The sequence below is a fragment of the Zonotrichia leucophrys genome, chromosome 1 (genome assembly GCF_028769735.1).
Source record: "Zonotrichia leucophrys gambelii isolate GWCS_2022_RI chromosome 1, RI_Zleu_2.0, whole genome shotgun sequence".
Lineage (NCBI taxonomy): Eukaryota > Metazoa > Chordata > Aves > Passeriformes > Passerellidae > Zonotrichia > Zonotrichia leucophrys.
The window spans coordinates 27,226,870-27,247,745 of record NC_088169.1 but is presented as its reverse complement, the minus strand read 5'-3'; the positions used below and the strand labels follow the sequence as shown (position 1 = coordinate 27,247,745).

The window sequence follows — 20,876 nt, the reverse complement described above, 5'->3', positions numbered from 1 at the left end:
ATGGATGTGATAACACAGGACTACCCACAGAAAAAATCTTCAATTCTTCTGTGTGGCAATATTAGAATAGATCCTGTCATTGTACACGTGTACAGTTAGGATATACATATTTTTTGTTTGGATGAGTTCACACTTTTCATCATTCAAGTTCATCTGTGATGTTTTTTATTTTCTGTTTTGATTGTGTAGTGATTTGAAACTCTGTATGTCCTCGAGTGTAGATTATGCTCTCTCTAGGATCACTTTCTATTTTCTACACACTCTGGAAAGAAGTGGTTTTACTAAAACAGGAGTCATAGTCTCTCTGGCCACATGCTCTGACTGTTTAAATTTCACATAGTTCTTCTCTTATGGATGAGAGCTCGCTTGGAATCCATTCATCAGCAGCAGAAAATTGGCAGATTGCTATAAAGTCATTGGGTTACTATTTCATTTTAAGGAGCTTCCAGACTGCTTTAAGGAAGCACTGGAACACAGGAGTTTGGTTTGACACTGACATTTGGTGTACAATTGTTCTGTTAGATAGCAATGTGTTCACGCCGCATCTGCAATCCTCAAAGAATTACCAGTAGTCCTGCTGTGGCTCACTAGCCAAGTGTTTCTGCTGTGAATGTGGTCCTGTGGTCCTACTAGAGCAAAGACCCCTGGAAGGAAACTGGTCTGTCCTTTACTTGTAAGAAAATCAAGCTGCACCTGCCTCTCCATAAAAACTTTCTGCTGGTGCTTACTGGATTTTCCCTCCTGCACTGACAGATACTCTGTCAGAAGGCTACAGTGTAAAATTATATGTTCTTTCTGTTCACATCTGCTCGTTTTAAATTTAAAAAGTGGCATTTCCCTTACAATTTTGAGTATTTGTATTACTACATGTGCAAAAAAAAAGCTTATTCTACGCTTATTCTGTAAGGTAAGCTAGGTGAATTTGGAGTAGGATCTTGCAAGCAGGCATCTGGTCTATTTATGAGGCCTCTGAGAGATGTGGAGCTGTCAAATTTATGTGTTTTTCATGGGTACCTCCTGCCTATGTGGAGCAGCATCAAGGGATGGTGGAAGAAACTAAGTCATCTCAAATGGCACTGTATGCATTGCATTGAGGCAGCCAAATCATGTGTTTTGTGTGTTGTTTGATGCTGAGGGTTCCTGAAGCTTACACTATGGATTTCCAGCTGGTGCTGGGATAGAATTTGTGGCTTGAATTTCACTGTTTGTGTTGTAGCACTCTGTAATATCAGATATGTGCCTAAACTAGGTGGCTTCGGAGGCTTCTAAATTCTGTCTCTGTGGATGGTGAACTTGTAGTGAAATAATAGAAGTCCAGAGATAAAAGCAGCATGTGGCCTGTGCAATCTAGGCTTTTCCTAACTCTCTCCGCTATTTTGATCCATGATTCCACTTCCATGTCCAGAAAACAGAACAGAATTTTGTACTAGTGTTAGTGAATTTTTGTACTAGTGTTAGTTAGCAATGAGGAGTCATCTAGATGAGGGCTGTGCAATTGGGAAGCTTGTGAGTTGGTGCGTTACTGGGGGCTGTCTGTATTGAAAGACAGCTACCTAGCCTTCATTCTAAGGGGCCATGGGTAGGACAATTCAGCTAGGAATGTAATGTATAATTTCAGCTACCTGTGTGTGCCCCTTAGTGTGGTGTTCAGTCTTCTTCTACTTGTAGTGCTGTCTGAACCTGTCTAGGTTGTGCCTTCTCTGGTACAAAAATTATTCCTTTATTGATGCAGAATATTACTTATTTTCTCCTTTTATGGAGGGTAAGTAATAACAGGCCTGTAGTTAAACTGTAATTAAAGTCTACACTATATGTAACCATATAACTTGCCTTGTGGATGAAATTGTGGAGCACTGTCTATTACTGAATTTTTCTCTATTGTTCACCCTTACATTCTTTTACATTGAAATTGCCATCACTGAAAACAGTAAAATGGCTATTACTTTGCATGTGATGTTATAGCACCCAGAATTTTGCATGATACTTCACATTGCAATGATGGTACTGCTCACTTGCCCAGGGAGCTTCGTGGTTTGTCTTCACTGAAACTTTCCACTGAAAATTGTGCAAATACATCAGCCCAGCAGGTTACCTGTTGGAAGCAGAACTTGTTGCTGGAGGGAGAGTTCTGGAAACTGGCTTGTCTGTCTGTGTTTCCAGCTGGTGCTGCATTCCTCAGTAGGTTTTAACTTCTGAAACATGCAGCATTTTTTCAGTTTTGGGGGGTAGTTGTGTTGGGTTTTTTCTACTTCTTTTTTTCTTCCCCAAAGAGATGTTGAAATGAGAGTGCAGAATTGCAGCTTTCCCACCATTGTGTGCAGCAAACCCCAGTTTGTTCCATTTTTTCCCTCCAATGTCTCTGTTACTACTTGAGTGCAGAGCTGCTGAATATTTAGGATGGCTGTGTTATATGTCCTGGTCTGTAATTAACACAACTTTATAAATAAGCCCATGCCAAATTTTGCAAAAGCACTGAGGTCTTCATGAATGTTATTTTGAGAAATTATTTAGCTGCTTCTGGGATCTGTCTGTGTGGGTTTTTTCTTATATTTCTCTTACAGAATAAATTCTGGTTATGTACTTTGGTGAATAAATTGTCACAGAATTTTAAAGTGCTGACAGCTCCCATCTTGACAGCAGACTCCTACTTCATGAACCTTAAATTGCTGTGCTTGCATAATAAAAATCCTTTGAGTTAAGGCTTTGCAGTAATTTAACAGTATTTTTGACCCTTATTAAAGTTAGTATTTAAGAACAGAATGTGTTGTCAAGTTCAAGTATAAATTAAATGTTTCTGCTTAGTGACATTTCAATTCCCTAGTGTAAAGTGTGGTGAAAAAAACCCTATGAACATGCTTCAGTTTTCTTTTCCCTCCAGCTTCTTTCCATTAAATTAATGTATTTGTCTTCATTTTCTTCTTTTCTAGAGTTTTGGAGTGCCAAGGGCTGCCCATTGTGAACGGGCAATGTGATCCCTATGCCACTGTTACCTTAGCAGGACCCTCCAGGCAAGTATTGCACATTCAAGGGCTTCCCTTTTATAAGGGTGGTTTCTGTTTCCTTTGTCTATTAGAAATTTGCTTTCTCCTATGGACAGCTGGGAGTATTTAGACACTGCTAGAATATGTTAAATGTTGGGGTGGGTGTGTGTATGAGCTACTGAATTATGCTGGAGTAAGTGATTTGAGACTTGTTTCAGTTTTGATTTATGTAAAGATCTGAATAATTTGAATATCCCAGAGTATATAATTTGTGGTTAGTCTTAATTTATGCATCTTCTCACCTCACAGTTGGAGGCCAGTTTTTGAGCAAATTCATTGCCTAATTTTGGGCAGGGTGGAAGAGAAATGTGAATACATCAACATCTTGCCGAGTATGCACGTTTGCATGTGAATATTTAAGAGTGTCTTCACTTTCAAGGTGTGACAAATTAATATGTATGTTAAAAACCCTCAATGGCTCAGTCCTGTAATTTGATATATGCAGACATAATATCATGGATAAAATTTGGAATGAGGTTTTAGTGATGAGATTCTGCATGATACTCTTCAGTTCAAATTTGGGATTCAATTTTCCCATCTGTTATGAAAATTTTCTGTGGTGTTGGATGTTGCTGGTTTTTCTGCTTATCTAGTCATCTTTTATGTCTGTGTCATTTTAGAAACAAAACAGCTCTGCTGTGACCTCAAAGAATCAAATTTGGTGGCATGGGTTATTAATGATGTTTTACAACAATTTGTTGCAAATACTATAAATAAGAAGCATTTTTGACAAATATTTACCTTGCATGTAGAGAAGTCTTTGAGCATGTCTGTATTCTGCATCTTTGTCTAGGTGTGTTGTGCCTTATCTCCATTAATGGAATTGTGTATTTGACTTGTGCAATTCATTTTAAGGCTGTAACTTGTTTGAAATGACTGGCTGGGTGTCTATTATTGAAACAGTAAGGAGGCTGATTGACTAACTCTTAAATGTCTGAATTTACCTTTGTCTGCTTCCCTATGCCCCCAGTCTGAATAATGTATGACTATTGATAATGTACTTCCGTCAGAATAAGGAGCCTAGCCTTATCCTATTCCTATCTGGGTTTTTGTGGGGGGAGAAAGCTTGCTTCCTATCTCCTGCAAGCAGCATGCAGCTTATTCCCATTCACTGCTTTGTAATTGCTCAATAATTGTGCTGCCTTAATCACCTCCCGTTCTACATCCTGCTTCCCAGTCCCCTCCCAGATGGGTTTATCAGTAAAGAGGCTGATTGGCAAGTGTGACTGATGAGATGGGGTTGGCAATCTGTGCTGTGTCCTGGAGGAGATTAGTGTCTCTTATCTCTCAGCTTCTCCTAGGAATAGTGGGATATTCTTAATCTGTACATCATTCTCCTCTCTGGATTTTCCAGTGCCTCTCATTTTAGAGTAGGAAAGCTGCTTTATTCAGCTGCAATTATGCAATGACAAGCATAAAAATTTCAACAAAAATGCTGTTTATTATGTGATTTGTACTTAGAGTCATCAGACTTCCTGACAGAAACTCTTTCTGTGCCTGTATTATGGATGGAAAAATATTGTATACTGGTGGACAGGCCCATTCAACTCACATGGGAAGTCTGGGAATTAGATCCAGCTCCCCTTGACCTCTGTGAAATACACAGAGTTGTCCAGTGAATATAAGCAGTTACAAGCTATCTAAGCAGCTTTGGTGATGAGAAATGAACGATAGATTCTGGGATGAAATGATTAGTAGGTCAGTTTTCCACATGGCTGATGTGCCTCTCTGTCTGCATCTGTTTTATCTATGCCTGCAGAGCTGTAGGGTAAGATTGGTGACACACAGCTTTTCTCTTGTAGGTAGTGAGAACAAATCAAGCATAGGTTCATAGCATTTGGAAGCCATCAGACAGCTGTTGGCTGGCCTGTGAGAAATGCATTGGCTGGCTTGAGCCCAGCAGTCAATGTTGTCTGTGTTCTCAAAGGCAGGCACAGGCGGATGGCACGGCCCATGGGGGATGAATGGGCACTGCAGAGCTGGGTCAGGCCTGCTGAGTGGCTGGAAGGAGGTCTGCCACATCTTATGCCTTCAGGACAGTAAAAATACAGACTTCTGCTCAGCACTAGTCATAGTAATCCATCACTGTATTAACTAAGTGCTGCTGGTGCTGCAGGAAAAGGGATACTCATACAGCAATAAAAATATTCTTACCGCAGAAACCATTCTGGATTTTTTGATTGTCACTGAAAAGCAGTGATTGATTTTTCAGACCAGAATCATAAAATATGACTCACAGAAATAGCTAGGCTAGTCTTTGTCTCCTGTGCTTTTAGATTATGAGGAATTTTTGAGTCACATCAAGACTGACTATCCTCCAAATGTTGCTGCTCAGAGCCCTATTCTTGCCAGTTTGTACAGATAAAAGATTCTACTATGTCAACCAAGTGAAAGAATAAGGGTTCAAGGAGTTGTGTTTAAAATAGGATAACAAAATGTGATTACTGCCACTTTAGTGAACTAGGAATGCATTGAATCTCTCTCTTAAATGTGTGCAAGTGTCTGTGCCTTGCTGTGCTGGAGCCACATGGCATTCCAGTTTTATCAGATAAATCAAGTGGCTGGCTATTTCCTCCTCAGTGGCTCTCTTCTAGGATCACACTTCTATTAATGTTGTTTCTTACCCTTTTTTTTTGTTTTTGTTTCCTTAATTCAGATCAGAAGCCAAAAAGACTAAAGTTAAAAAGAAGACCAACAATCCACATTTTGATGAAGTGTTTTATTTTGAGGTTGGTATTTCAAAGGAGCGGGTGATAAGCTGAAATACTATACTGTGGATAGTTGGCACGGCATCCTGCTCCATGTTGTGCCAGCTGTCATCTTTGAAGGCTGTTTCAAAGCATGGTGTGGGGGAAAGAAGTACCAGGGCTCAGACTGGCTGTCTGCTGAAGGAGCAGTATCCTGCTTTCACCTCAGGTGCTCTGTAGGGAAAGCTTCAAGTTGGGCACTTCTGAGCAACAGGCTTTACATTTAATCACAACTCACCCCACGAGAGTTTTGGAAAAAACACATTTAAAAATTAGTTCAAAAAACCTGAACAAACCACACATGCAGAGAAATTATATTTTTTCTTAGTCTGTGTTTTTATAGCTGGTCCACCCTGTCTTTCCCAGTCACTGGGAGGAAGGTTATCTCCTTAGGAATACTGAAAACTGTAGAGGAAAAATACACTTAAGCTGGTTGTTCTGGCTGTCTACCAGTCTGCTGCAATACTAGTGCCTTTTCTCCAAGTGGGTAAAACCTCTATAGCTTTATTTAATACAGAGCATTTTCAACAAGTCCAGTTAAGATAAAGTATAACTTCTATGAAAGTCCTTGTTTTGGTTCCTTTTGGCAAGAGTAGCTCTAATTGTGGTGTGTCCATACATATATGTGCATGTGTTTATAATTTAGATCTGTCTTGAAACTTTTCATTTTGTCTTCTAAACTATGTGTATCATTCTGTTTTTCTCTTGGATATCATAGTCCTGGTGTGTGCTTGACTGTTCTATTTCAGTAGACACCTCAAGGAAGTATCTGTAATTGTGAAGTTGATGGAATAAAAGCTAGAGTGGCACAGTGCAGTTGGCATGGATTGAAAAGCTCTTTCTGCTCATGTGATCTGAAAGATGCAAGCCATATTTGCTTTAGAAATTGTTGCTGCCATAGGGATGGCACCTAGGGATGTGGTTTCTGGGATCAGTTCTGGGCCACAGCCCCATGAGGAAGGGAAGCTGGGGGACAGAGGAGCCATACAGGTGCTGTTGCACTGTGCAGATCTGAAAAGTCGTTCTTGACATTGCTGTCTTCCCTCTCCTGCAAACCACCATCTTTGCCTAGGAGCCAGTAGTTGTACTGACCAATCAAAGTCTGGCATACCAGCAGCAACTTGCTCTTGTTGATGTAATGTGTTTGGATACAAGGAACCGATGTAGCAAGTTCCTGATTGGCAGGAGCACTTTCTGTAGTGCCTGAGGGCTGGAAGCTGTGAGGGTAGGCCAGGACAGCTTTCTAAGGTGATCTTTGCTCTGCTAACACAGCCCATCTCATCCTAGGATATAGCTCCATGCAGTGAGCTCTTGTGCCTGGTTCCTGGCTCCATGAGGCTCTGTGGAGTTGCTGGGCACAGTTAGAGGGGCAGAGGTGCTGTGAGACCAAGTGCTGAAACTGCACTGAGGTGTCTGTGTGTTCAGCCAGGATTTCAGTCCCTCACCTGGCCCAGAGCTGTGGTCTTTGGCAGTGATATGAGGGTGATGCTAAATGTAAGTAAACTAAGATGGGCTTCCTTATTTTAACACAGGCAGTTCTGGAGGAGCCTGTCAGTGAAAACCTTTTAATGAGAATGTAAGACTGTAAGCCACAAAAACTTCACCTGATTCCTCATGCTTCTGTGTGCTGCAGAAACAGAAAATGTTTGGTATTTAAACACTGAATTTGGCAGGTGGTGCCATGCTGGGAGAGGAAGGAGAAAAACAAAGCATCTTCCAGCTGGAGTTGAGAGAGGGAGGGCTGGGGCTTGCTTAGCCTGCCTTTATGTGAGAGCTGGGTTGTGTGCAAGTAACCAGCAAAAGTAAAACCTGAACTCAAGCCCATGGCACAGTTCTGCTAACTCAGAGCAAAATGAATTCTGTGCTGGTAAGAGCAGAGCTTGGGAAATGACTGAATCAGCCAGAGCTCTGAAATATAAACAGCTCTGCAGACAGAGCCATCATAGATTTATGTCATTTTGGGAGTAGTTAGTGCAAATCAGGCTAAACATCTTCAAGGAATAAGGTTCAGTAGAACTGCTGTGACTGGGAAATACATTCACTAATGAGGTGTGGGCAGACCTGTGGCTGGTGCATGCAAAGGAAGAGCTCCAATTCCTGTGGAGCTGAGAGATCCATGCTGTTGACAGCGGTGTCACTTTCTGCTCCTGAACAGCTTAATCAGCTTTTCTGCAGCCTGCTAGCACAGTGATTGTCCAAGCCTCCAAGGAAGAAGCTGGTCTGTAAAAGACAGTGAATGGGTGCTTTCCTTTTTACAACCAAAAAGTTACACAGACTTAATTTTCTAAGTGAAAGATAGCTTATTGTTGGTTTGGGAAATAGAAGGGCTTATTTGAGGGGTGTGGTGAGTGAAACTTGCACCTGATAGAGCCATTTTCACCACTGCTGCAGTGTGGTGTGGAGCTGTGTGTGCAGCTACAGGAAAATGGTCTTCTTACAGGAATTCAAGAAGGAAGTGCTGGGGACCTGTTTGTAAACTTGCATGTGCTGAAAAAACCTGAGCAGCTGACAAATGGCTTGCCAGCTTTCCCAGGTGAAAGGGACAACACAGCAGAGTTATGCCCCCTTTATTGTACAGTGTTATGGGTCAGCTACTTTAGCACTGTGGACTGGAAGGTTCCTCATCTCCAGTTCTGTACAGCTATCCCTTTTGGAGTACCACTCTTGAGCTGTGTTGATCTCCACACTAAGCAATCATATGGGTGAACAGAGAGATATCATACATGCAGGTTCCAGCAAAACTTCTGAGAAGGTGTTTACTTAGAAGGGACATGCCATAAGTTACACCTATGCCACAGCTTTTTGTAACAACTCCTGCCTTACAGATCGAAAGAGACTTAAAAGTTTGTTTCATTATTAAAAAATGCACCATAAACTTCACAATGATAGTAGAAACTGTCATTTGCAGACCTGTAGGACACTCTGCAGAAACAGTGAAGTGTTTGCAAGGCTAGGGTGAGGAAACTTGTGTTTAACTGCTGAAGTTGTAGACTGCATTTAAATCCACTGCGCTCTTGGGCTTACCAGGTGAATTTGATTCCATTGGTGTGGAGCATTTGGTCTCCAGTGCTGCTGGTAGTGTCTTTTAGTTCTTGTGTATCACTTTGAAAATGTTGCCTGCCTCGCACATACACAAATAAAAAGGCTCTTGAGTGTCCTTTGCCAAAGATTGTTTTCTGGTTTCTCTCCACTTAGGCAACTGTATCATTGCCCCCCTCAAGTGCCATTTGCATCTCATGTACAGTACAAAACCAAATAGTCAAGTTTACAATAAAAGCCAGTTTATGTGGGTAAGGAGTATTCAGCCACAAGCATATTCAAACATACAATAAAGTTCAGCTTCAGTGTGCAACCAAGAGCTGAACCCACACATCGTCATACACCCTTGCATTTGATCAGTTCCTGCTGTGGTTTCAGCTGGGTGGGGTACCCTTTTTCTTGAGTTTCTGACGCACTAGGCAAAAATACAACCACCAAACTGTTCTTACAATCATGGTAGAAAACATTTTGTACAAACATTTAAGAAATGTTTTTACAAAAACTTTCTATGCTAATACTCTATACTTTTTTCCTTTTTTCTTTTCCTGTGCTTTCCACTTAATCAGTCTTGCAAATATGGTTGGTGAACTGTGCAGCTGCTTTTATATTCTGATATGCATAACACAGGCTAGGGTCTCTTGGTCTGCTTGGTGTTTGTTGTATGGGCAAGTTAAATTAACTTCCAGGATATCAGGACAGGAAGAACTTCCTAATTTTAATTGGATACACTGCAAAATGTTTTTAAGGGTGGTTGTGGTTCCTCCCCCATGCTCTGCAAAGTGCCTCAGGGCAACTGCTGTACAGCTGTGTTTAAAACAAATATTAATTGTCCTTTTCTTTCCCTAGATGGATTATGGAAGTGGTGCTCCTTTCAATGGTGTTTTTTGTTGTCAATGTAAACTTAAAGTGCTGTAGTAATATTAAAGATGGTCTTCCCTGTAAAAAAAAGTATGAAATATCTGCTTTCTCTTGGTAATGATTGTGTAACCACCACTTTGTAGTCAGTAGTCTGTTTAGTCAACATGTTTATTCACTTGCACGAATGTTTTCAGTATCAGGACTGAAGTTACTGCTGATAGTAAAATACTGTGCTCTTCCAAAGCTTTGTGAAAGTTACATCAGAATGTTTTTGTGTCAGATCAAGCTGCTAAAAGTTTCCTCCTTTTTATTAGGTTACAAGACCTAGTAGCTACAACAAGAAATCCCATTTTGACATTGAAGATGTAGATGAAGTGGACAAAATGGAGATTAGGTAATATAAAGTGCATTATTAGCACAAAATTGTCTTCCAGAATTGTGTAACTTTGTAGTAGACTCTGTTTACAAAGTGGCCAGTGTGGTTTTTCTGTTGATAAATCAAGATGAGTTTTTGTCACTGTATCTGTATGTTTATTTACCTCCACTGTCCTGCAGATTCTATCTTGAATATGTGTGGTGGTTCTGATGCAGGAGAGATCCTTGTTTTCCTTGTTTCTCATGTGCACTGTGTGTATACTGGTATAATTGTCATTAAGCACAGCCTTTTGTGTCTGGGCTCTCCTTTCCTCCCTCGCTCTGTTTCCCAGGACAGCCCAGAGGCTCTGTGATGCTCTAAGTTACAGAGTATGTTTTCTTTTATCACTTAATTTTAGCAACCTGTATAAGGTCCTTCTTCCCTGAAAGGAGACTCCTGAACTCAAGAGTTTTCCTGGGGCAGAGAGAGTTTCTCATCTCTTTTACCTTCCAACTTTAACCCTTTATTGCAAGATTTGGTGTGATAAAAGTGAAATCAATTGCACAGGAAAAAAGCAATTCTGATTTCAAAGCCAGAAACATCCCAGCCCACCCTGTGCCACCCTCTCAGTACTATTTTAAAACCTGCTGAGGCCAGTCGACATTGTCTGTGGGGACAGGTGAGTATAAAGAAGGGTGAGAAAACAATAGGAGGTGCAAAACTTGAAAGTGTCACATGTGTCTTAGCATCAGATACTATTGGAACTTGGAGGCTTGGGCCATCTGGTGCACAGTAAAAGAATACTGCTATTTCTGCATCAGGTGGTGAGAAATTCCCCTCTCCTTTATGGTGGTGTTTGGAGGAAGAATAGTAGCACTGCCTCCCTCCCCATATATTCTTGTTAGAGAGGCAGTGAGGTGGCTTCCAGAAGGTCCCATAGTTCCTTCAGAATCACAGCTGGCTCTAAGGAAAGGAGGGGAGACCAGGAAAGGGGAACAATACTTCCTCCCCGCAAGCAAAACACATCTGTGTTCATGAATGGATGGAGGGCTGTTCTGGTGTGACAGCTGCTGGCTCATGTAGCCTGTCAGTGCAGTGTGACAGCACTACAGGAGCATTGATAGGTTTGTGTTTGCCATGGCTCTGAGGCAGGAAAGGGAAGCTATTCATAAATATATATTCATACATGAGAGAGGCAGGAGCTGTGCTGCTTCACAGAGAACATCTGTGTCAGGCAGTGCCAAGGTAGCTGGTTTAGGGCAAGCCACAGCTGACTCATGGGAGCAAAAGCAAAGGCCCAGGTGCAGGGCTGAGCTGCTTTGGTGGTGTCAGTGTTGCAGCACAGCAGGTGACCCAGTCCTAGCACCAGACTGTGTTTCTGCAAAGCTTTGCCTTGTGTAGGCAGATACAAAGCAGCATGCCCCATATTCCATGGGATGTATGTGATGAACAGGGAAAATACGCCATGTCTCAGAAGGCCCAGTCTAATCTTTATAACTATGGTGCCCAGCCATGCACTGATTTTAAATGAAAGCTAGGATTCTCTGATAGATTTTTTGATAGTTTTGAAGGAGACTTTAGATGTGTTACTGGTCTAAATATTAAGCAGTTACATATTGCTTAATATTTCAATGATTCTTATTTTGTACTGCTGGACTAAATGAAATTATACAGTTGTTTTACTTGCTAAGTATATTTTCTGGACAAATGACTCGTCTGCAGCAATAAAGGATGTGGAGCTGAGCTTCAGAAAAGTCTATAATTCCTGAAAACCAATACAGCACAGTGTAGTACAGATAAATAGTTTTAGAGGAAGCTTGCAAAATAGTTGGGAAAAGATTAAGCACTTAAATAACAGGCAAAAGCAGATAAAGTGTCAGTCTTGGTTGGGCAAATTCTCCTTAGAGCCTTTGTCCCCTGTGGGACAGTGTGTTTTTGTTTCCATCTTGGGTTCCCCTCCCACCCCCGCTTACTTCCTCCGCTCTGTTTAGTGAGAGTCAGATTGCCCCCAGGCCCTCTGGACAGATCACACAATTTATGGGTTTGGGGATTTGTTTTCTTTTTCCTCTCCTGAGAAAGATACAATTCCACAGGGTGAAGAGGAGATTTAGTCTCTCATGATTTCTCTCTAAAGCTATGAAAAGTTTTCTCTTTTTGAGTGGGTGTAGGAAGTTGTAGGCAGGGCATATCAACACTTGGGGACCAGATGTTCTGGTGAATTCATTGTTTCTCCTCCCCCTCTCTCCTGTTTGTTTCTTTCTGTGACTACAATCTGACCAGTTTCAGAATAACACTTGCCATAATTTTATCTTCTAAAAATATTGGGAAACAATGATCTTTTAGACTCTAAGATCTGTGTATGAACATTTTTAATAAATTCTGTTTATTCTTTATACTCCAAGAGCACCAAGCAATAACTTCAGAATTTGCATGCCTGCTTTGCTTACTGTGTAGTGTGAGATCTACTTTGAATTTTTAGTTCCTCTTGTACCAATCCTTTGCATTGATTTTTTTCTGTAACTTTGGGGAAACCCTTTAGCTGTCTGTGTTTGAAAGTGATATTGCTAGTTGGTATCTTAAATGAGTTTGGATGAACTAGAAACCAGTAGCCTGTAAATACTTGGTAAATTTTAAGTTTGGCTGTGTAAATAGGCTTAAAGATTCCTCTCCTCCTGAAGCTGCTTTTTAGCTGTCTGAACTGGTTTGCAAGATAATAACCCATCAAATATGGAGAAAGGAGAGAGAAGGTCGAATTTTCAAAGAAGTTTTTTTCCTTTTGGAGAGTTCTTGCCCTGCAGAAATACTGTCCAAATTATCAGAGTCCAAAGAACTTTACCTAGCAGGAATGGAGTGTGGGCTGATGGTGTGTCAAGTGTATGACAGCTGGGGCAGGAGACACTGTTGAGAGATATAAGGCTCAGAGGACTTAAAAGTAACACATTCTGTGCTTGCATAAGATAGATAAACCTTTAACAGGGCTGTCAACATCTGTTCCTTGGCCAGTCTGCTGTGACTTGCTTGGCACCAGGAGGGTTGTGTAAATACATCCACAACTGGATGCCTTTGCACCTTATCCAAGTCCAAGTTGCTCTTCTAAAAATTGTCATTAGTTGAAAGCTTGCATTTCTTTCCATGTACTGTCTTTCCCCCCAAAAGTTTGGGACACATTCAAGCTGTCACTTAGCTGCAAAATAGTCAGCTGATCTTGTTTTTTAACAAAAATAGCTCTTAGAGAAAACCTTAAAATACATACAGAAACAAATACCCTGGAGTGTGAAACCCTTGCCTCAAGGTGGGTGTGATAGCGTTAACCTACATGCTGGGTTGGACACCAGTACTTCTGCTTTGAGTCTCAGTGAGTGCAGTTGTTTTCCATCTAGATGTTGAAGAGCATATGAAAAGGAAGAAAGAATCATCTACAGATAGATACCAGAACTTCCCAATTGTGAGGGACCAAGTGCCAAAGTTTGTGTAAGCTTCAGCCAGTACACAGACAGTACTGAAGGTAGAACCATCCTACAGCTTTAACTCCACAGAACCAGTTTAGGTGCCATAAGTTTGTATGCTTGACACAGGAGTCTTCCTAAGAGCTAGAAACGGGGAAAAATTGTGTAGAACTAATTCTGTAAAGCTGCCACTTAGCTGTTAGTAATCCCAAATTAGACAGGGATTGACAGTATGTAGTCCTTAAATAACTTTGTGCTTTTTCCCCTGGTGTCCATTTTACCTGTATTTTTCCATTATCTGGGGTAGCCAGACAGCCATCTGAATCTTTATCAATGTGGACAGTGGAAACAGTACAGATGAGAAAAGTTAATCTGAATAATATTTTTCACTGATGTTTTATGGAGGTGAATTGTCAGGCTTCAGAAGTCTAAGGTAAGGTTATCTCTTCACTATTTGGAAATGGTTGCTGTACAGTTTCAAGTCTTTCTAATCATAGACTTCAGGGGAAAAACCCTAACAAATTTGGCAAAAATGTCGGGTTTTTTATTGTTAGTAGTATTATTTTAATTTCTTAATAGTACTTTGAATTATTTGTTTTTATTACAGGGTTGATCTTTGGAATGCCAGTAACTTGAAGTTTGGTGATGAGTTTCTGGGAGAACTGAGACTCCCTTTGAAATTTCTCCGACAGTCCAGTTCTTATGAAGCATGGTATTTGACATTTTTCTTTTGGAGAATAAGTAGAAACATATGTCTACTCTGAAGACTTAAGAGTAATTATTGCTATGTGATAAAGTTTAAATGGATTTAATTTGTATCTTTTTTGTAAGCAAGCCAAAGTAATCTTAGCAAGTGTAAGAACAAGAAGTTTTGATAATGTGATTAGAGGTTTCAGTCTGCCTCTCTGTAGCATGTGGGAGTTCTAGTATGTTGTTTTTATATTATTTACTGCAGTTCATCAGCAGTGCTATGGTTTTAGTGTGTGGGTTTTTAATCATATCTACAAAAATCTTTGTGTTCAGAACTTCCCATGTTGCAGTTGGTGCAAAACAGACTGGCAAACTTAATTAAGTCTGATTCAGAACTCTCAAGAGTTTGGTACATATATAAATACTTTGTGTATCTGTAGAGTTTCTCTATGCTTATATATACCCTGAGAAAATCTTGTGTTTCAGCACTAAGTTTCTGTCCTATTTTTTGCACATCAGGTATTTTCTGCAGCCCAGAGATAATGGTAACAAGTCATTGAAGCCTGATGACCTGGGTTCCTTAAGGTTAAATGTGGTTTACACTGAGGACCATGTTTTTTCCTCAGACTATTACAGTCCTCTGCGAGACGTCCTGCTAAAATCTGCAGATGTTGAGGTAATTTGCTTGTGTTGTTTGTTGTTTCCTTGCAGATCATCTTCACAGGGGTCTCTGAAGATTTGTCACTATCTTGCTGACACCATAGTTGTGTAATTACCAGAGAGGTCAGCTCTTCCTTTTGAGACCTCAGAGCGTTTTTAAGCTCTGCATGTCCCTTGTGCTTGTTTTCAGTCCTTGCAGAGATCTTAATCTGCATTCTGTGGGTGAAGGCAGACCCAGGAACACAGTGGTTTTAGCAGCAGCACCTTCTTGGTGATTTTTTTAATTTCAATTGTTTACTTTTACTGGACAGGAGCAGGTTTTTTTGCATAATTGGGAAAAATCCAAACCAAGAACTAATCCTGAAACTTCAGAGATTTGGACCATGTGTCCCTTTATGTGTACTTTTTACAGTTGTAATGGTGCTTTTGTTTTTTCACTAAAAGAACTCCCTCTCTGTATTCATTGGGACTTGAAATTGCAAAGGGTTAGATAGAGTTTCTTTCTCTTCATTTGCTTCCCAGGCAAGTGACATTTACTGAAAAGACAGCCATTAAAAATGTGGGAGATAAGAAGAGCCTGTACTGTAGTAGTTTTTAATTGCTGCCCTCTTGTGACCAGAACCTACAGCCCACAAAAACTGGGATGTGGCATCCACCCACGTTATATACAGACATTTTGGTAACTGGCCATTGCAACTGTTGTGGGGGGTTCTGCATTAAGGAACTAATGGGAATAGAAAGAAAAAATGGTTGTTCTGGAAGGATTTCTCAAAGTTTTTATCTTCCACTGTTCAGCCTGTTTCAGCATCAGCTGCACATATTTTGGGTGAAGTTTGCAGAGAAAAGCAGGAAGCAGCCATACCTCTGGTCAGGCTTTTCTTACACTATGGCAGAATTGTGCCTTTCATAAGTGCCATTGCGAATGCTGAAGTGAAGAGAACTCAGTAAGTACCAAAACCAAACTGCTATCAAACATACCTAAACTGCATTGGCTAGTGCTAGAATCCTCCACTCAGTTTCTAGAAATATGCAATTTCAGAAGAAAATGCTGGGGTCATTCCTGTTCTTCCTAGCTGTGTGGCAGAGTTCTTTCGAAATTCTTTCACTGCTCTCAAGATCTGGTTAATTTGATCTTGAGGAGGAGTTCCCATCATTTTTTTGTGGAAATTATTTGCAGGACTATTCTAACATGAGAAGAGGGATTTTACTCTGTGTTAAGTGAAATTCTACATTACCTTCAGCTCTTCATATGAAATAATTTCAGCTTTATCGTGTGCTAATAAATCATTTAGTGCTGAGTGTTAGTTGAATTTGTTCAAAACAACAAGCAAGTTTCTTCCTAATCATAAATATTTAAGGCAAGCTGTGTATCTAGTCCTCCCAGTTAGAGGATGAAGGATTAAGGATGGGATTGAATTTGGATGGGAGGGCAGAAAATGAAGTTTGGTTTTTTCATCTGCTTCTTTTGAATTCCTTGTTTGACTTACTGGTGGGCTGATAGTTCAATAGTGTAAGATCTAGTGTTCATCCCAAGCAGATCCTAAAGAATATTTGCTGCCACAGTCCTTCTGCCTGTGTAGTCATGCTCTTCACTAACAGTAGAAGAGACAATTGGAGTCAAGTGGAATGACAGATACTTCCTTAGTAAAAAATGAAGTCTTTGTGTGGGTTGGCTCTTTTCAGAGTGTCTGAGGGATCAAGTGCTTTCTTTCCTGTAGATAGGTGTATTTTTTTCTGAACTCAGGTTGACTGAAACAGCATGGTTGCTGTAGCATGAGGAAACTTGCTGATCCCTAGTCAGTCCATGTTAGTTTGATAAAAAAGCAGCAGAGATACGTATTGTAGATGAGATCATTGGCGATCTACCTATTTGCATAAAGTAAATTGCTGAACAGGGAGGTACAGGTACATGATAGAGCAGTTGGCTGAAGCTTTATCAGTCACAGAGGCTGTGTGTCTAATACAAGATGAGTTCTGTGCAAGAGATTTTTAGGAAAACCTGAGAGTCTGCAAGATGCCACCTTGCCTCACAGTTATCAGGGCTGAACTGGGGTCTGCATTGTGTTATCACAGAACAGTGCTCCAAGTCCCTTAGAAAATATGGCAGTGCCATTGGAGCCTGTGTTTTCTTCTTTCTCCCAGCTCACAAGTACTTATTTTGTAGGGGCAAGTAGTAGGTCATGTGCAATGTCCAGTGTAGTTGTGAGACTAAAGTCACTGCCTCTTTCCCTTACTCAAATTAGCAGTGTTCAAATTAGCATGTGAAAACAGATGTGTTTCCCAGATTTGTGCTGTAGACCTCTTGAATTTGAGCCTGTGTGTCACTGTGTATTAGGATAGTGCACTGAGCACAAAATGCTAATACAATGAAGATCTGTAGTCCCTCTGAGTTTTCCGAGGCTGCTGCTTTTCTCTTAGACCCTGGAAGTGCACTAAATGCTGCATGACTACATTTAATGGCAGGCTGCTGTCAAAGGGAGGTTTTGCTTGTGTATTCAAACCTAGAATTCTGTGACCTTTCACTACTGCTTTTATCTCCATGTTCATTACAAAGAGACTAAATTACAGAAAACTGTTCACTTCCAGAGATCCAAACACCATTTTCAGAGGAAACTCGTTAACTTCCAAGTGCATTGACGAGACAATGAAACTGGCAGGGATGCATTATCTGCAAGTTACTCTAAAGCCAATTATAGATGAGGTAAGAACAGTTCAGGCTGTTTATTTGGTAAAATATCATTGTAAAGGCCTTCAGGGAACAAATACTGTTTATAAGTTCTCATTTTAAGAGCACTTTGTAAGAATAATGTTTAATAGCTATTAATAGCTTGTTTCTGCATTAAAATCCTGTTTGTTAAGTTAGCCACAGCTGAGTTGTCCAATTCAGAAACAGTTGGATTCCATTAAAGGAAAAGTAAAATTTCTATTTATTAAGCCACATTACCCTGTTTTATAAAAACTAGCATATATTGTTTCTGAGAAACTAATAAATAGTATATCCAATAGAAAGCTGTTGTGAAGCTATAAATAATACATTTCATCCAGTGGGTTTAAAGGGATGCAGTTATTCTTAGATAACTCTGCATGTGATGCACATATTGGAACAATGGTTTATTATCTCTCCAGTCCAGAATGGTGGGTGTGGGTATTTTAGTGCTGTAATTGGGCAATACTTTCAGACCACAGACTTCCTTTAAATGATTTGACAATTTCTTCAGCTGTTCTTGTCTTAATGTTTCATCAGAGGATGTCAAGTTTTAAAGAATATGGAAGTACTTTCAAAGTTGACTGTTTTGGAAAAAAATAGGACTTTTCTTGGACAGCTTTACTTGAGAAAGTCTAAAGAACAGTTCTGCATTTCAGTTGAAGGAAAGGGTAGAAAATTAATGCTGCTTTTTGGGAAAAGATAAAGATCACACATAATTTACCTTTGCTGTTAAAAGAAAAAAATACTGTTTATAAAGTTGGCTTTTGCCTTTTACATCTCATCTCAAAAGCTAAAAGATTAGGCTTTTTACAAAACTTTTTGTACTTGTAGATAAATTTATATGTCAATTGTTAACTATATATTTTTTTCTAGATCTGCCAGGTCCATAAACCTTGTGAAATTGATCCTGTGAAATTAAAAGATGGTGAAAACCTGGAAAATAACAGGGTATGCATTAGATTTTGAAGACAGTCTCTATTTATGCCATCAAGTTTAACTGAGGTCCTCAGAAGCTTGATCTTGCAAATAATTTTGTCATTCATTAGAATACACTGTAAGCTTTCTTGACACCACCCTTATAATTATTTCACAACAGCTCTGTATTATGCTATAAATGCAGTACCTGTAGAAAGTTAATGACTTCTCCTGCTGCCCTGAGGACAAGGATAATTTAGCCTGTGGCTAACCTGGAGAAATGGAGGCTCAGGGGAGACCTCTCTCTCTTCAGCTATAAGGAGGTTGTAGCAAGCTGTGGGTTGGCCTCTTCCCCCAAGTAACAAGTGACAGGATGAGAGGAAGAGACCTCAAGTTGCATCAGGGGAGGCTTAAAGTGCATGTTGGGGAAAAGTTTCTTAAGGGTGGTCGGGCACTGGAACAGGCTGCTGAGGGAAGTGGTGGAATTGGCCTCCCTAGAAATGTACAAGGGGCTTGTGGATGTGGTGGACTTGGCAGGACTGAGTTAACTGTAGGACTCAATGATCTGAGATCTTTCCCAGCTTTAATGATTCTATGATTCTGCTGATGATATAGTAAACAGTGCTAGAGGAAGGAATGATTTGCCATACTACTGCATCATTTAATGTTTGGTTTAATAGAAATGATATTTTTACTCTTCTTCTTGAATATGTGCATTTTCCAAACAGTATAATTGAGAGAGAGTTTGTTTTTCAAGTGTATAATGTTGAAAGTGGGAATCTTTTAATGATGCCACTATGAATAAAACCAGGAATAGTGCCACTTTGCACAGCAGAAAATTATACTAATTTTGTCATAATCTTTGCATTTTTTTCAGGAAAATCTGAGGCAGTATGTTGATCGCATTTTTACTGTAATTACAAAATCTGGTGTAAGCTGTCCTACAGTGATGTGTGATATTTTCTTTTCACTGAGAGAATCAGCTGCCAAACGTTTTCAAGGTGAGTTTACAGATATAATTTTATTTTACATAACTGATAGCTTTTAAATACAGGTGTAGTCTAGCAGTCTGCATAATCCCTGCTGAATTTAGTATGTGAACAGCAGTTTATTCAAAATAATATTTGCAGTATGTTAATGCTGTTTTCTCATTGTTTATTCATTCCAAAAAGGAACATGATTTTTGATGATGATTGGAGTTTTTTCTTAAACATCTTTCTAAGGAAAACAGCATTTAAAAAGATCATTATGATGATCATTTATAGGTTCAGTATTTGCAAAGCATACTCAATTTTCCAATGTTCATGATTTTGTAATGGCTCATTCAGCAGATTTCATGCAGTGGAATTATTTTCTGCTTGTATATCAATCTGTAATAAAAGCCAGTCTATAAATTGGAGTTACTGCAAGCTCACTGCTCTGAGAGCCCATGTGCTGCAAAGGTTTTCTGCCTGTCAAGAAACAGCTCTTTCCAGTCTTCTTAGCTGTTCTGACTCTGTGAGAGTCAGTGGGCAATGTAAAACCAGAATTAAGCAAAACAACCAAGCTATGTATTTTCATGAAGGGAAGCAGATTACAGTAGAGAAGTTTTAGAGAGAGTAATATGAGTTCAGCTTTTAAATAGTCACTTTGGAGTAGGCAAGCTTAAGTGGAAAACCATAGACTGTGTTGTCGTACTCTTTGTTTAAATAAATACATAAAATGTATTTTTTGTAACTGCCAACTGGAATAGATACATTAGGAGTCTGTACAACACTTGTGCTCAGGGCTATAAGTAGGTAACTGAGACTTGGCCTCTGTGCTGAACATTTCATAAACTGTGTAAATTATTCATCATAATTCAGTGCATATATGGAATAGCAGATGTCTGTGAAATTCCCTGTGTGGTGGAAAAGTGAATGGTGTTCTTGCAGCTTATGTTATGAACCTGGTTATTTTTTAAAGAGGCTCTCATTGACATTTCCTTGGGTTAGGCTAGCTCATCTCTGGCTCCAAATCCTCTGTCATCAGTTAATCCTGTAACTCACAAATACATACATTATCCAGCACATGCTGGAGTTAGCTCTCTCAAGGCTCTGATAATTTCATGAGGCTTTTCAGGAAAGATTATTGAAATGCTGAATAGAGGTATTTTTTTTCTTTTTAATAGGTGACCTAGATGTAAGGTACACAGCTGTCAGCAGCTTTATTTTCCTGAGGTTCTTTGCTCCTGCCATTCTTTCTCCAAACCTCTTTCAGCTTACACCACACCATCCAGTAAGTACTGTATCAGTTTTTTTCTAGCTGTGCTTATGGTTCTGTCACCAGAAGAGTCTTTCTTCAATTCTTTTAATAGCCTTCAGGAAAAGTACCTTTGTTAGTTCAAACATCTGTTATATCTGTCTTGGATGTGAAGCATATGTTGAATGACTTTGCATG

The 20,876-nt window shown here is 39.8% G+C and overlaps 1 protein-coding gene across 1 annotated transcript in view; it reads left to right on the top strand.

Moving 5' to 3' along the window:
• RASA3 (RAS p21 protein activator 3) overlaps positions 1-20,876 on the top strand; it is a 129,445-nt gene that overhangs the window by 92,812 nt on the left and 15,757 nt on the right. Inside the window, exons 6-15 of the mRNA XM_064709770.1 lie at positions 2,928-3,008; positions 5,698-5,770; positions 10,000-10,079; positions 14,094-14,198; positions 14,696-14,852; positions 15,632-15,780; positions 17,423-17,537; positions 18,417-18,491; positions 19,336-19,459; positions 20,608-20,714. Of these exons, the coding sequence (XP_064565840.1) occupies positions 2,928-3,008; positions 5,698-5,770; positions 10,000-10,079; positions 14,094-14,198; positions 14,696-14,852; positions 15,632-15,780; positions 17,423-17,537; positions 18,417-18,491; positions 19,336-19,459; positions 20,608-20,714 (1,066 nt within the window). The remainder of the gene's footprint in view (positions 1-2,927; positions 3,009-5,697; positions 5,771-9,999; positions 10,080-14,093; positions 14,199-14,695; positions 14,853-15,631; positions 15,781-17,422; positions 17,538-18,416; positions 18,492-19,335; positions 19,460-20,607; positions 20,715-20,876) is intronic.